At 45.0% G+C, this 13,997-nt stretch overlaps 1 protein-coding gene across 1 annotated transcript in view; it reads left to right on the top strand.

Moving 5' to 3' along the window:
* Positions 1–13,997, top strand: part of stat1b (signal transducer and activator of transcription 1b) — a 40,817-nt gene that overhangs the window by 25,060 nt on the left and 1,760 nt on the right. The window contains exons 10-24 of the mRNA XM_029675461.2: positions 5,338–5,430; positions 5,672–5,731; positions 5,898–5,927; positions 6,021–6,111; positions 7,009–7,050; positions 7,166–7,249; positions 7,556–7,654; positions 7,939–8,074; positions 8,423–8,478; positions 8,567–8,658; positions 8,778–8,917; positions 12,250–12,435; positions 12,799–12,874; positions 13,214–13,310; positions 13,905–13,963. Of these exons, the coding sequence (XP_029531321.2) occupies positions 5,338–5,430; positions 5,672–5,731; positions 5,898–5,927; positions 6,021–6,111; positions 7,009–7,050; positions 7,166–7,249; positions 7,556–7,654; positions 7,939–8,074; positions 8,423–8,478; positions 8,567–8,658; positions 8,778–8,917; positions 12,250–12,435; positions 12,799–12,874; positions 13,214–13,310; positions 13,905–13,928 (1,306 nt within the window). The 3' untranslated portion in view covers positions 13,929–13,963. The remainder of the gene's footprint in view (positions 1–5,337; positions 5,431–5,671; positions 5,732–5,897; positions 5,928–6,020; positions 6,112–7,008; positions 7,051–7,165; positions 7,250–7,555; positions 7,655–7,938; positions 8,075–8,422; positions 8,479–8,566; positions 8,659–8,777; positions 8,918–12,249; positions 12,436–12,798; positions 12,875–13,213; positions 13,311–13,904; positions 13,964–13,997) is intronic.

The raw sequence follows: 13,997 nt of genomic DNA, 5'->3' as shown, positions 1-13,997 counted from the left end.
TCTGACCATCTCGACTCACATACTGGGCTGGGCTACTGACCGTGGGAGCAGCCTGCCCACTGGTGGTCCTTCCACATACCTCCCCCTTAGGACCGGACCGGAGAGCCAGTCTTAGAAACTTTCCAACCAGTCTTGGTCACATCGGGACAGTGCATCCACATTCCCGTTCCTCGATCCAGCCCTGTAGATGACATGGAACGAGAATGGTTGTAAAGCAAGAAACTATTTAGCTATTCTGTTGTTATTGTTTCTCTTACCGGCCATCCACATGTGGGGAGCATGGTCAGTAATGAGGTAGTACCGGTACTACCTATGTCCGGTAGGTAGTACCGGAGATAATCGAGGGCCCACTTAATGGCTAAGGCCTCTTTCTCTGTGGTAGCATATCTCTGTTCCCGATCACTGAGCTTCCTACTTATAAAGAGAATAGGCCTCTCCGCTTCGCCTTCACCCTGAGCTAGGACGTCTCCGAGCCCCGTATCTGAGGCGTCTACCTGCACAATGAGCTCTTGGGAGAAGTCAGGAGCCTGCAGGACGGGGTCAGAGCACAGGCTCTTTTAGCAACTGGGAGGCGTCTGCGGTCTTGACCTTCCACGCTACACGGTTTGGCACGTTTTTTTTTGATGAGGTTTGTGAGGGAGTTGGCAATGGTTGCATACCCAGGGATGAAACGATGATAATATCCCGTTGTCCCCAAGAAGGCTCAGACGTCCCGCTTTGACTGGGGCTGGGGCCAGTCCTGAATAGCCCTGGTCTTTTCTGCCTGTTGACGTATTTTTCCGTTCCCAACGGTGTATCTCAGGTATTCCGCGTTGGAGAGATCCAGGCAGCATTTTTTGGATTGGTCGTCAGCCCTGTAGCCTCCAGGCTCACGAGCACCGGCCATAGTCGCAAGAGGTGGCTATCCGAGTCCTCGCTGTGGATAACCACATTGTCTATGTACGCCGCTGCGTACTCTTGATGGGGGCGTAGAATGGCATCCATGAGGCGTTGGAAAGTTTCTAAAGCCCCATGCAGTCCAAAGGGCATCCTCACATACTGAAAAGGCCCTTCCGGTGTGACGAAGGCAGTTTTTGGACGGTCCTCCAGAGCCACCGGCACTTGCCAATATCCCTTCGTCAAATCCAGGGTGGTGATGAACTTGGCCTTTCCTAAGTGCTCCAGGAGTTCATCCACGTGGGGCATGGGATACGCATCGAATGTAGAGATGACGTTTTCACCCCTAAAGTTCTTGCAGAGCCTCATACTACCGTCACGTTTGTGGACCAGAACTATGGACCACTCACTCGTAGATGGCTCGTTCACCCTCATCCTCAGCATCTCCCTTAACTCGTTCTTTGCGATGACTTGGCAGGCCTCAGGAATCCTGTAAGGACGGGTATGCACCTTCTTGCCGGGTTGAGTGTGGATATGATGAAACAGGACATCTATCTGTTCTGGGAAGGGCGAGAATACCCTGCCGAATTGCATAATCACCTTGTCTAGTTGTCTCGACTGCTCCGGCAGGAGAGTTCGACCACTGCGCACCTGTAGCAGGGCCTCCTCTTGTTCCTTGTCCTCCACGGCCATCAAAGCCACACCCTCCTCTCTTCCATGGTACTTCTTCAGCAGGTTGATATGATAGAGTTGGACCTTCTTCTTCCTGTCTGGTTGCTTGATGAGGTAATTGACTGGTGAGACCCTTTCCATTTCCTCGTAGGGCCAGTCTGTGGACAGGCGGTCCCTCATCAGGATAACATGGCTAAGTCAAGGATCCCTCCACATACCTGCCGTAGAGCAATTCCAAGGGGGAGAACCCAGTGGACGCCTGGGGTACTTCTCACAGGATAAACATTAAGTGGGGCAGAAGCATGTCCCAGTTTTTCCCATCTCCGGACACCACTCTTCTCAACATGCTTTTAACCTCTCTGGGATATGTGGGACGGTAGCGTCCCAACTGGCCAACATCCAGTGAAAATGCAGAGCGCCAAATTCAAATAAATTACTTTAAAAATTCAACTTTCATGAAGTCACACATTCAATATACCAAATTAAAGCTACACTTGTTGTGAATCCAGCCAACATGTCAGATTTTTTAAATGCTTTACGGCGAAAGCAAACAATGCTATTATCTGAGGATAGCACCCAAGCAAACAAACACAGACCATCATATTTCAACCCTCCAGGCACAACACAAAATGCAGAAATAAAGATATAATTCATGCCTTACCTTTGACGAGCTTCTTCTGTTGGAACTCCAATATGTCCCATAAACATCACAAATGGTCCTTTTGTTAGATTAATTCCGTCGATATATATCCAAAATGTCCATTTATTTGGCGCGTTTGATCCAGAAAAACAAAATTACTACAAAAGTTACCTGTAAGCTTTGTCCAAACATTTCAAACTACTTTTGTAATACAACTTTAGGTATTTTTTAACATAAATAATCAATAAAATTGAAGACGGGATGATCAGCGTTCAATACAGGAGGAAAACAATGTGTAGCATGCTTTCAGATCATGTGCCTCTAACAAAGAGTACACTTCCCTCGAGCCTCATTCTGAACATGGTTACTTCTTCATTTATCAAAGGAAAAACCTCAACCAACTTCTAAATATTGTTGACATCCAGTGGAAGCGATAGGAACTGCAAGAAGGTTCCTTAGAAGTCTGGATTCCCAATTAAAACCCATTGAAAAGAGAGTGACCTCAAAAAAAAAATCTGAATGTTTGTCCTCGGGGTTTCGCCTGCCAAATAAGTTCTGTTATAGTCACAGACATGATTCAAAACGTTTTAGAAACATCAGAGTGTTTTCTATCCAAATCTACTAATAATATGCATAGCTTAGCTTCTGGGCATGAGTAGCAGGCAGTTTAATTTGGGCACGCTTTTCATCCAAAATTCCAAATGCTGCCCCCTATCCTAGAGAAGAAGGTTCCACGAGGTCCATAGCTATGCGTTCGAAGGGAGTCTCTATAATGGGGGAGAGGAATCAAAGGAGTACGCAGGTGTGTTTGTGGGGCCGTACGCTGACATTGATCACACGTCCTACAATACCTGGCTACATCTCGGGTGACACGGTTCCAATGGAACCTCTGCATGATTCTGTCGATCGTTTTGCCCCGTGCCAGGTGTCCTCCTAGGACGTGGGAATGGGCTAGTTGTAGGACAGTATCCCTGTATGGTCTAGGCACCATTAGTAATTCCTGTTTTTCACCCCTTCGTTGCACAACCCAATACAAGAGGCCCCGCCTGATTGCACAGTAGGGAAGAGAGGGCTCACCTGAACCGTCGACATTCCTCCCGTCCACATGGCATCCCGTAGGTCTGGGGCTCTATGCTGAGAGGTACCGAACTGTCCCTTTAATTCTTGGGGCAGGTCGACCTCGATAGAGGGGTGTGGAGGTTGTTCGCCATCCCCGTCTGGGGTGCCCGAGGAGAATCCCTTCCATGTTCCCTCCTCTGATGGGGCTTCAAATATAGCCCGTAGCCTCTGGTGGCTCCTTCCTTCCTCCGTAGTGTATAACCCTTCGCAGGTGTCTTTAACGGAGGTTGCTCCAGAGGCTGAGGCTTTGTTTCCTTGTAGGGCTACTACCTCGGGCTCGGACTTGGTCTTTTTTTTCTGCTGTGGCCCGGCTCTTGGCGTGTGATAGAGAGACCTGATCCCCTTTGTCCAGTGCGTAACGTCATCTGCCGAAGCTCCTTATATAGAGGACAGTCTCTCCCGATCAATAATGGCACAATCAGCTGGGGTACTTTCCCCGCCCTGACTGTACACCTTCCTTTCGGGTTGAGAATGGACAGACAGTGGGGTAATAGTGGGTGCCTCCATGGACACAGGACACGGCTACTTTGTCTGGTAGCAATGTTGCGGAGGTCACCATCTGCTCCCCCACTGACGTAACCATACTTCCCGAGTCGAGAATGGCTACCACATCTCGTCCTTCTATTCGAACCGGAATCTCTGGGGTCATTTCTGCTAACCAACAGAGGTGATCCTGCCCTCTCGGACCGGGATGCGTGGGGACGGGCAGCAATGACTCGGTGGAAATGGCCCCACGACCCTGGGTAATTTCCTCAAAATCTTGTCCACTATGAGCGTCTCTACGACATGTCCTACTCCCTTCCCGGGCTCCAGCCACTGTTTCGTTGGACGGCCATATAGGTCCATTGATGGAACTTTACGGCTCTATCTCGGGCGGTCAGCTGGTACCGGGACAGAATCAAATTTTTTAGTCGCCCATAGTCAGCAGCTTCACGGGGGTCCAGGTCATAGTAGACTTCCTGGGCTATCCCAGTCAAAAGGGGAGTTAACGCACTTACTCATTCTGTGGGGGGGGGGGGGGCACTCTTCCAAGGTGGCCATCCTTCGAACGTCATGATGAAAGCCTCAATATCGTCCTCCTTTGAGAGGCGAGGTAAGATGGTGTGAGCAGCCGCTCTCGGCTTTACTCTCGGTTCTTCTCGCCGGCTCAGCTGTTGTTGCATGAGTTCTATGGTTGCCTGCTGGGCTGTGATCAACTGTTGTAGTAGAGTGTTATCCATCCTTCTTGAATGGTTACCCTGTGTCGACAGGTAGATTTTAGTTTTCCTCACTTATCCTTGTGTCACTCGTCCTCCTAGTGCACGCAATCTCCACCAATGAGCGGACCAAGTACTTGGAGGTTGCTGTAAAGCGGAATAAACAAAGTGGAATAAACGAGTCAGGAGCAGGTTTTATTAATTGTACAAAGTTCTCTATTGAGGTAATTTTTCCTTCTCAAACACTCCAACACAATCAATGATGATATCCCAAGGAAACACACATCTTCTTCTTCACAAGAATAAGAAACACAAGGTGAGTATGTTTAAATTCTAACATAAATCACGGGTGTGTCACAGCCTTCACGATCCTTCCGTGGAGAGCTCCCTTCAGGTGGTGACCATTCTTCTCCTTTTCAAAAGGTACGTCCTCTCCTCTGTAGAATCAAACACTCTTTTCTTTCTCCCCTCTCTGCCGGTTCCCTCCTCTCTATTGTAGGGGAAAGAGAATAGCTCATTAGTACCATCAGCTGTGCTTAATAGCCTCTGACCACCTTGACTCACATGCCGGGCTGGGCTACTGTCCGTGGGAGCAGCCTGCCCTCTGGTGGTCCTTCCACATGATACTTTTGGTCAAATATTATATCCCTTTGGGCTTCTTGCTGTCAATTAGCAGTGTACAAATTATTTGTAATTATGTTTACGGGCCCCCCCGACTGTCCACTCAAGAAAACAATTGAGCTGAAGTTGATGATCCCTGCTCTAGGCTTTAGTGGAGTGCCATAGGAGTGTCATTACCGGATGTTTGATGTTTTTGTGGCGTCTGTCTTTTAGTTCTATCGTGGTGGAGAGACAGCCCTGTATGCCCACTCACCCTCAAAGACCCATGGTGCTGAAGACTGGGGTGCAGTTCACTGTCAAAATCAGGTGATTGCGCCAGTGCTACACACTCCAAACACAATGTGAAATACTCTGTTGACTAGTAGCTAGAAGAAGCCTGCAAACCCAGAGGAGGGTTGTTTAGCCATCCATGCTGTAACTCCTCAATTAAGACCCACACCTTCACACTACACTCTTCCGTCCACTTTAGTTGCTGGTTGTCATTTGGCTTGCATTGTGATTTACTTCATTGGTATCATAATGCTCTTGCACCCGATAATATCCTCAGACTCCTGGTGAAGCTCCAGGAGTTCAACTACCAGCTCAAAGTCAAAGCTGTGTTTGACAAGTAAGTCAATGAGAAGTACGTACCATAGCCATATACATACACACATGTGTACACATATGTCTTTGGGAACTGCTTGATGTTATATTTAATCAATTGTATTACATTGTTATGTTTTATCAATGGCAAGAGTCAAAGCTTCAGTCACTGATGTATTGTATTTCTTTAGGAACGTCACTGAGAAGAGCACAGTGAGAGGGTAGGAAATGTTTTGGTCTCTGTTATCCTACTTAAACCTGAAGAAGCCTAGTTAGTAGTCATTACATTTCCTCTGATTTTACGTCATTTCCAGGGTCCGGAAATTCAACATCTTGGGAACCAACACTAAGGTTATGAACATGGAGGAGTCCAATGGAAGCTTGGCAGCAGAATTCAGACACCTGGTATGAACTGGCACATTCAGATGTTATACTGTATATTGTACATATGATATACTGTACTGTACATCAGGGTTCCCCAATAGGCGCCCCCCCATATTTTTCATTATTTTCAATTAACGGAAAAAGAACCTGGAACGAAAGTGATCTCTAGTTTTCTGGAACAGAATCGTTATTTTCAAGTCTTGAGAATCGTTTAAAAATGTTATTTTTAAGTTAGAAAAATATTCCTAATGTCTATTATACTGTATAGTTCTGTAATTCAGTTAAGTTATCATGCTAGTAATAGCCTATAAACACATTCCAATTCACATCATGTCATGATGTTCAGCGCTTCAAGCCAAGCTTCCTCCATGTCCACCCCTCTCTTGCTCTCGACCCACCCATGAAATTTCAGTTGTATCTTATGCCTGCACTTATCTGACCAATTAAACATGTAAACAAATATTTTACCCATTCCACAACAAGCTGCTCTATTGGCGATAATTAAATTAATGAACTAAATGTAAAAACAATGTTGACTTCACAGGAAGAATAAAGGAACGAAAAGGAACTATATGAACCTTTACTTTTTTTTGGTTCTAACAGGTTCAGAACAAAAATAAATATGGATTCTGCTTCTAAATGGCCATTGGAAAATAATTTAGGTTCCAACCCATGGTTTTCTGTAATATACTGTCCCTTTGTAACCCTAGTAATGACCCTAGCCTTCATAAGAGCTTTACGAAAGTTGTTTGATGTTAGCATTCTTGCCTTAGGTCAGGTGACCAGGGTTCAAGTCTCCTGCCGATTGCTGTAACAGTATATCATGTGTGCTGTTCAGAACCATGTTTTTATGTTTTGTTGATATTGTTCTTCTTCTTTTGGTTACTTTAAATTATTTACAACTATTTTCTTCCCCAGCAACTAAAGGAACAGAAAGTTACAGGCAACAGATCACATGAGGTAAACAAAGCATCTTAAGTGTGAGGGTGATTGTGATGTATAAAACTATTACTATGCAATGTCATAGTTATACATATATATTTTTTAAATGATGTACGTCTGTGTGTCAACTCAGGGTCCTCTCATAGTGACGGAGGAGCTCCACTCTATTAGCTTTGAGACTCAACTCTGTCAGCCAGGACTCCAGGTCGAACTAGAGGTCAGAACAACAGTAACCAATCTGTAGAGCTTTTAAAAAGACATGGTATACACTATTGTCATGGCTGAAATATTTGTTAGTAATACACACCAAGGAGCCTGACTCTCTGTACTGATGTTCCTATCTGACTTCTCGTGTGTGTCTGTGTGTGTGTGTGTGTGTGTGTGTGTGTGTGTGTGTGTGTGTGTGTGTGTGTGTGTGTGTGTGTGTGTGTGTGTGTGTGTGTGTGTGTGTGTGTGTGTGTGTGTGTGTGTGTGTGTGTGTGTGTGTGTGTGTGTGTGTGTGTGTGTGTGTGTGTGCGTCCAGACAATGTCCCTGCCCATTGTGGTCATCTCCAACATTAGCCAGCTGCCCAGTGCCTGGGCCTCTGTCATGTGGTACAACATGCTGACCTGTGAGTCCAAGGTACAACCCCTCTCACTTACCCTTCTCATTCAAGACTAAATAGCTACAGTATCTATCTACTTACTGAGATTTTACCCTCTGAGAACTACAGTAACTTTTGTTCTCTTAACTGCCTCCTTACTTATGTCATGTGATCCAGACTGGACAGGTTTAATCTAGGGGGTCGAACTCCTGGTCCTGAAGAGCCAGGTGGTGTGCAGGCTTTTGTTCCACCCCAGCACTAACACTCCTCTTCCAAACTATCAGCTTATCATCTCCATCCCTCTCTCTCTCTTCCTCCTCAGAATCTGTCGTTCTTCCTGAGCCCTCCTCAGGCCACCTGGAGCCAGTTGTCAAACGTGCTGAGCTGGCAGTTCTCCTCCATAACCAAGCGAGGCCTCAACGACGAGCAGCTGAGCATGCTGGGAGACAAGCTCCTGGGTGAGTCTTATTGTGACTTGGCGTGGTTTTGTGAAACGACACAGCCACAGCAAACCCATCTGTGATATTAAGGTGCGCTAGTTGGCTATAAAACGTGGCCTTACATCCAGTGTGTGAGGTGGCTATTAGTTTTTCTCAACACAGATATCTGGCAAGAGAGTCAAGGTGACCAACTAATTTGGCCAACTAATCCCAGATAAAGGCTAACAATGCAAATGTTAAAATCTATTCACCGTATCCAAAGGTGCATAAAAAGCTTATGACCTCTGTCATGTGTTGCTCATAACGGTGTCAGCTAAGGTCGTTCCATTAAAGTGAACCAATAATAATACCAAACTCCTGTGACAGGTGGAGAAGCAGCCGGAAACCCTAATGGGCTCATCCCCTGGACCAAGTTCTGCAAGGTGAGCATCTCACTGGAAGTTCAGTGTTTTAGCCAACCCCTGTGTGTTTACTATGGGCTGTGTATTGAGTGTGTCTTTGCCTGAGCAGAATGTGAATGAGAAGAGCTTTCCCTTCTGGCTGTGGATCGAGGGAATACTGGACCTGATCAAGAGACACCTGCTGTGTCTGTGGAATGATGGGTAAAACATCTCTCCAACTCACATTACTTCAGTATGCCTTTCTGAAGACTAGGTCTACATTACGTTTTTGAAAAGTTACTTTATTGTGCTATAATCAACTACATATCTATGGTCTATAGGTGTATCATTGGCTTTGTTAGTAAGGAGAGAGAGAAGGCCCTGCTGAAGGACAAGGAGCCTGGAACTTTCCTGCTGCGCTTCAGTGAGAGCAGCCGAGAGGGAGCCATTACCTTCACCTGGGTGGAGGGCTCCAATAATGGTGTGTGTGTCTTTTTTATCCAGCCAACTTGACACAACTGTGGGAAGCATTGGAGTCAACATGGGCCAGCATCCTTGTGGAACACTTTCGACACCTATTAGAGTCCATGCCCCGACGAATTGAGGCTGTGGGGGGGAGGGTGTAACTCAATATTAGGAAGGTGTTCCTAATATGTGGTATATTTACTCCGTGTACATACCTATGGACAGACAAAAATATATGTATTTTAATTGTTTTTACACATTATGAGTATGTGTCTGTACATCTGTATCAGGTATATGTGTTTCTGTTTGTATTATTTTACCAGGTAAACTGACTGAGAACACATTCTCATATCACATTGTGTGTGTGTGTGTGCATTTATGTACAGTTGAAGTCGGAAGTTTACATACACTTAGGTTGGAGTCATTAAAACTCGGTTTTCAACCACTGCACAAATTCCTTGTTTTAACAAACTATAGTTTTGTGCATGACACAAGTAATTTTTCCAACAATTGTTTACAGACAGATTATTTCACTTTTAATTCACTGTATCACAATTCCAGTGGGTCAGAAGTTTACATACACTAAGAAAATGTAATGTCTTTAGAAGCTTCTGATAGGCTAATTGACATCATTTGAGTCAATTGGAGGTGTACCTGTGGATCTATTTCAAGGCCAACCTTCAAACCAAGTGCCTCTTTACTTGACATCATGGGAAAATCTAAAGAAATCAGCCCAAAAAATGGTGGACCTCCACAAGTCTGTTTCATCCTTGGGAGCAATTTCCAAATGCCTGAAGGTACCACGTTCATCTGTACAAACAATAGTACGCAAGTATAAACACCATGGGACCACGCAGCCATCATGCCGCTCAGGAAGGAGACGCGTTCTGTCTCCTAGATATGAACATACTTTGGTGTGAAAAGTGCAAATCAATCCCAGAACAACAGCAAAGGACCATGTGAAGATGCTGGAGGAAACAGGTACAAAAGTATCTATATCCACAGTAAAATGAGTCCTATATCGACATAACCTGAAAGGCCGCTCAGCAAGGAAGAAGCCACTGCTCCAAAACCGCCATAAAAAAGCCAGACTACAGTTTGCAACTGCACATGGGGACAAAGATCGTACTTTTTTTTCTTCCTCTGGTCTGAGGAAACAAAAATAGAACTGTTTGGCCATAATGACCATCATTTTGTTTGGAGAAAGAAGGTTGAGGCTTGCAAGCCGAAGAACACCATCCCAACCGTGAAGCACGGGGGTGGCAGCATCATGTTGTGGGTGTGCTTTGCTGCAGGAGGGACTGGTGCACTTCACAAAATAGATGACATCATGAGAAGGACAATTTGGTGGATATATTGAAGCAACATCTCAAGACATCAGTCTGGAAGTTAAAGCTTGGTCGCAAATGGGTCCTCCAAATGGACAATAACCCCAAGCATATTTCCAAAGTTGTGGCAAAATGGCTTAAGGACAACAAAGTCAAGATATTAGAGTGGCCATCACAAAGCCCTGACCTCAATCCTATAGAAAATTTGTGGGCAGAACTGAAAAGGCGTGTGCGAGCAAGGAGGCCTACAAACCAGACTCAGTTACACCAGCTCTGTCAGGAGGAATGGGCCAAAATTCACCCAACTTATTGTGGGAAGCTTGTGGAAGGCCACCCGAAACGTTTGACCCAAGTTAAACCATTTAAAGGCAATGCTACCAAATACTAATTGAGTGTATGTGAACTTCTGACCCACTGGAAATGTGATGAAAAAAAATAAAAGCTGAAATAAATCATTCTCTCTACTATTATTCTGACATTTCACATTCTTAAAATAAAGTGGTGATCCTAACTGACCTAAGACAGGGAATTTTTACTGGGATTAAATGTCAGGAATTTTGAAAAACTGGAGTTTAAATATATTTGGCTAAGGTATATGTAAACTTCCGACTTCAACTGTATATCTATGAACATACAGTGGGGCAAAAAAGTATTTAGTCAGCCACCAATTGTGCAAGTTCTCCCACTTAAAAAGATGAGAGAGGCCTGTAATTTTCATCATAGGTACACTTCAACTATGACAGACAAAATGAGGGAAAAAAATCCAGAAAATCACATTGTAGGATTTTAATGAATTTATTTGCAAATTATGGTGGAAAATAAGTATTTGGTCACCTACAAACAAGCAAGATTTCTGGCTCTCACAGACCTGTAACTTCTTCTTTAAGAGGCTCCTCTGTCCTCCACTCGTTACCTGTATTAATGGCACCTGTTTGAACTTGTTATCAGTATAGAAGACACCTGTCCACAACCTCAAACAGTCACACTCCAAACTCCACTATGGCCAAGACCAAAGAGCTGCCAAAGGACACCAGAAACAAAATTGTAGACCTGCACCAGGCTGGGAAGACTGCATCTGCAATAGCTAAGCAACTTGGTTTGAAGACATCAACTGTGGGAGCAATTATTAGGAAATGGAAGACATACAAGACCACTGATAATCTCCCTCGATCTGGGGCTCCACGCAAGATCTCACCCCGTGGGGTCAAAATGATCAAAAGAACGGTGAGCAAAAATCCCAGAACCACACGGGGGGACCTAGTGAATGACCTGAAGAGAGCTGGGACCAAAGTAACAAAGCCTACCATCAGTAACACACTACGCCGCCAGGGACTCAAATCCTGCAGTGTCAGACGTGTCCCCCTGCTTAAGCCAGTACATTTCCAGGGCTGTCTGAAGTTTGTTAGAGAGCATTTGGATGATCCAGAAGAAGATTGGGAGAATGTCATATGGTCAGATGAAACCAAAATATAACTTTTTGGTAAAAACTCAACTCGTTGTGTTTGGAGGACAAAGAATGCTGAATTGCATCCAAAGAACACCATGCCTACTGTGAAGCATGGGGGTGGAAACATCAAGCTTTGGGGCTGTTTTTCTGCAAAGGGACCAGGACGACTGATCCGTGTAAAGGAAAGAATGAATGGCGCCATGTATCGTGAGATTTTGAGTGAAAACCTCCTTCATCAGCAAGGGCATTGAAGATGAAACGTGGCTGGGTCTTTCAGCATGACAATGATCCCAAACACACCGCCTGGGAAACGAAGGAGTGGCTTCGTAAGAAGCATTTCAAGGTCCTGGAGTGGCCTAGCCAGTTTTTTCCACCATAATTTTCCACCATAATTTGCAAATAAATTCATAAAAAATCCTACAATGTGATTTTCTGGTTTTTTTCCCCCCTCCATTTTGTCTGTCATAGTAGAAGTGTACCTGTGATGAAAATTAAAGGCCTCTCTCATCTTTTTAAGTGGGAGAACTTCCACAATTGGTGGCTGACTAAATACTTTTTTGCCCCACTGTATAGATGTCCATTTCCACGCGGTGGAGCCCTACACTAAGAAGGAGCTGGCCGCTGTCTCTTTTCCTGACATCCTCCGCAACTACAAGGTGATGGCTGCCGAGAACATCCCTGAGAACCCTCTGCTCTACCTCTACCCCAACATCCCCAAAGAGAGCGCCTTCACACGCTACTACAGCCGCCCCACAGAAGGTAACTAACAAGCTGTTAGAAATGTATGTATGTTGAGGAAAGATTGAGTAGTTGAAAACGGTACAAATGGTGTTGAATTCAATTCCAGTCTAAGCTATTATACACAATATTCACTGCATAGCATACTTTTCATATTTTGTTGTGCCACACCCTTTTCCCCCATTGAAATATTGACCACTGGTAATGTCTTGCTACAGGAGGTTGGTGAGGGGAGGAAGGCTCAAAATAATGTCTGGAATGGAGTGTGTGATGTGTTTGATACCATTCCATTTACTCCATTCCAGCCATTACTATGAATCCGTCCTCCCCTGTGTTTGGTTCTAATGATAACCTCTAGACGTCTATAACCTTTGACCTTCTCAGCTGCTGAGCCAATGGAGTTGGAGAGTGCCTCTGAGGCTGGCTACATTAAGACGGAGCTCATCTCTGTGTCTGAAGTGTAAGTGTGATTCTTGTTATGAAACACCTTTTACTGTTTTTATATCGTTTTCATTGATTTAAGATACACACAACAGACAACACACACAGCCCAAAGTACAAGAAAAGGTCAAATGAAAAGTGTACGTCTCTTGTTATGTCAGTCACTGACAGTCACTCACCCATGTCAGCTAACATGTTTGGTAAATTAGTCTAGCTAAATATTTCACTGGTAGTAAACACAGTTGAATTACTGACCGGGGGGGCCCCCATTGATTGATTGTCACTCTCATATTAAATACTGCAAACATTTATTTTCTCCTGGTTATGTAACTGTTTGTTGGTTTCTGTTTCTCCTCAGCCACCCCTCCAGACTACAGGACGCCATGCTGCCCATGAGTCCCGAAGTGTATGGAGAGCTGACCAGGATTATTAACCCTGATGAGATTGAAAATGTGGTAGGTTACAGCCAGACAGCACCTGCCACACACACAGATTAGAGACACTGTGGTAGGTTTTAGCCAGACAGCACCAGCCCCACACAGAGTAGAGACACTGTTGTATGTTAGTCAGCCAGCAGTAGCCACACACAGTGGTCGTGTTCCCCTGCTCAGCCGTTCCATGCATCAACCAATGGTTGCGTGCAACATCATCAACTGTGCCGCCCGGCACCAGATTGCTATAACATATGTGGTTAGCTGATACGTAAAATAATTATCCGGGTGTAGTAAGATCTGGCATGCATCAGCAACACCTGGGCAGAGGAACGTAACCCACAGTGTGGTAGGTTAGAGACAGACAGCGCCAGCCGCACACAGAGATGAGACAACACATATCTAATCATCATAAAACACAAAATGTGGAAAAGATGTGAACATTTGAGAAGACAAGACAGCCCTGGGGTAAAATTAGAATGTATGGTCCTGGCAAATCAGCTGTACCGCTGTCATAACTGAAGCATTCATTTCCAAATCTTTCATGCGAGGGTCGGGATAATTCATGCATTTTTTATTTACTATGTGACTGATCCTATGTTGTCCCTCTCCCTTCAGATGTGCACTCCCTTCCCAAACTAATCTGCCCTCTTCAGGTGGTGCCCAGGAAAATTTGTGTAAGCTCCCGAGCCGAGTACCAAAGACACCACA

Source organism: Oncorhynchus nerka, linkage group LG1, assembly GCF_034236695.1.
Source record: "Oncorhynchus nerka isolate Pitt River linkage group LG1, Oner_Uvic_2.0, whole genome shotgun sequence".
NCBI lineage: Eukaryota > Metazoa > Chordata > Actinopteri > Salmoniformes > Salmonidae > Oncorhynchus > Oncorhynchus nerka.
The sequence above is the reverse complement of the archived record's forward strand: the minus strand, read 5'-3'. Positions and strand labels throughout refer to the sequence as shown.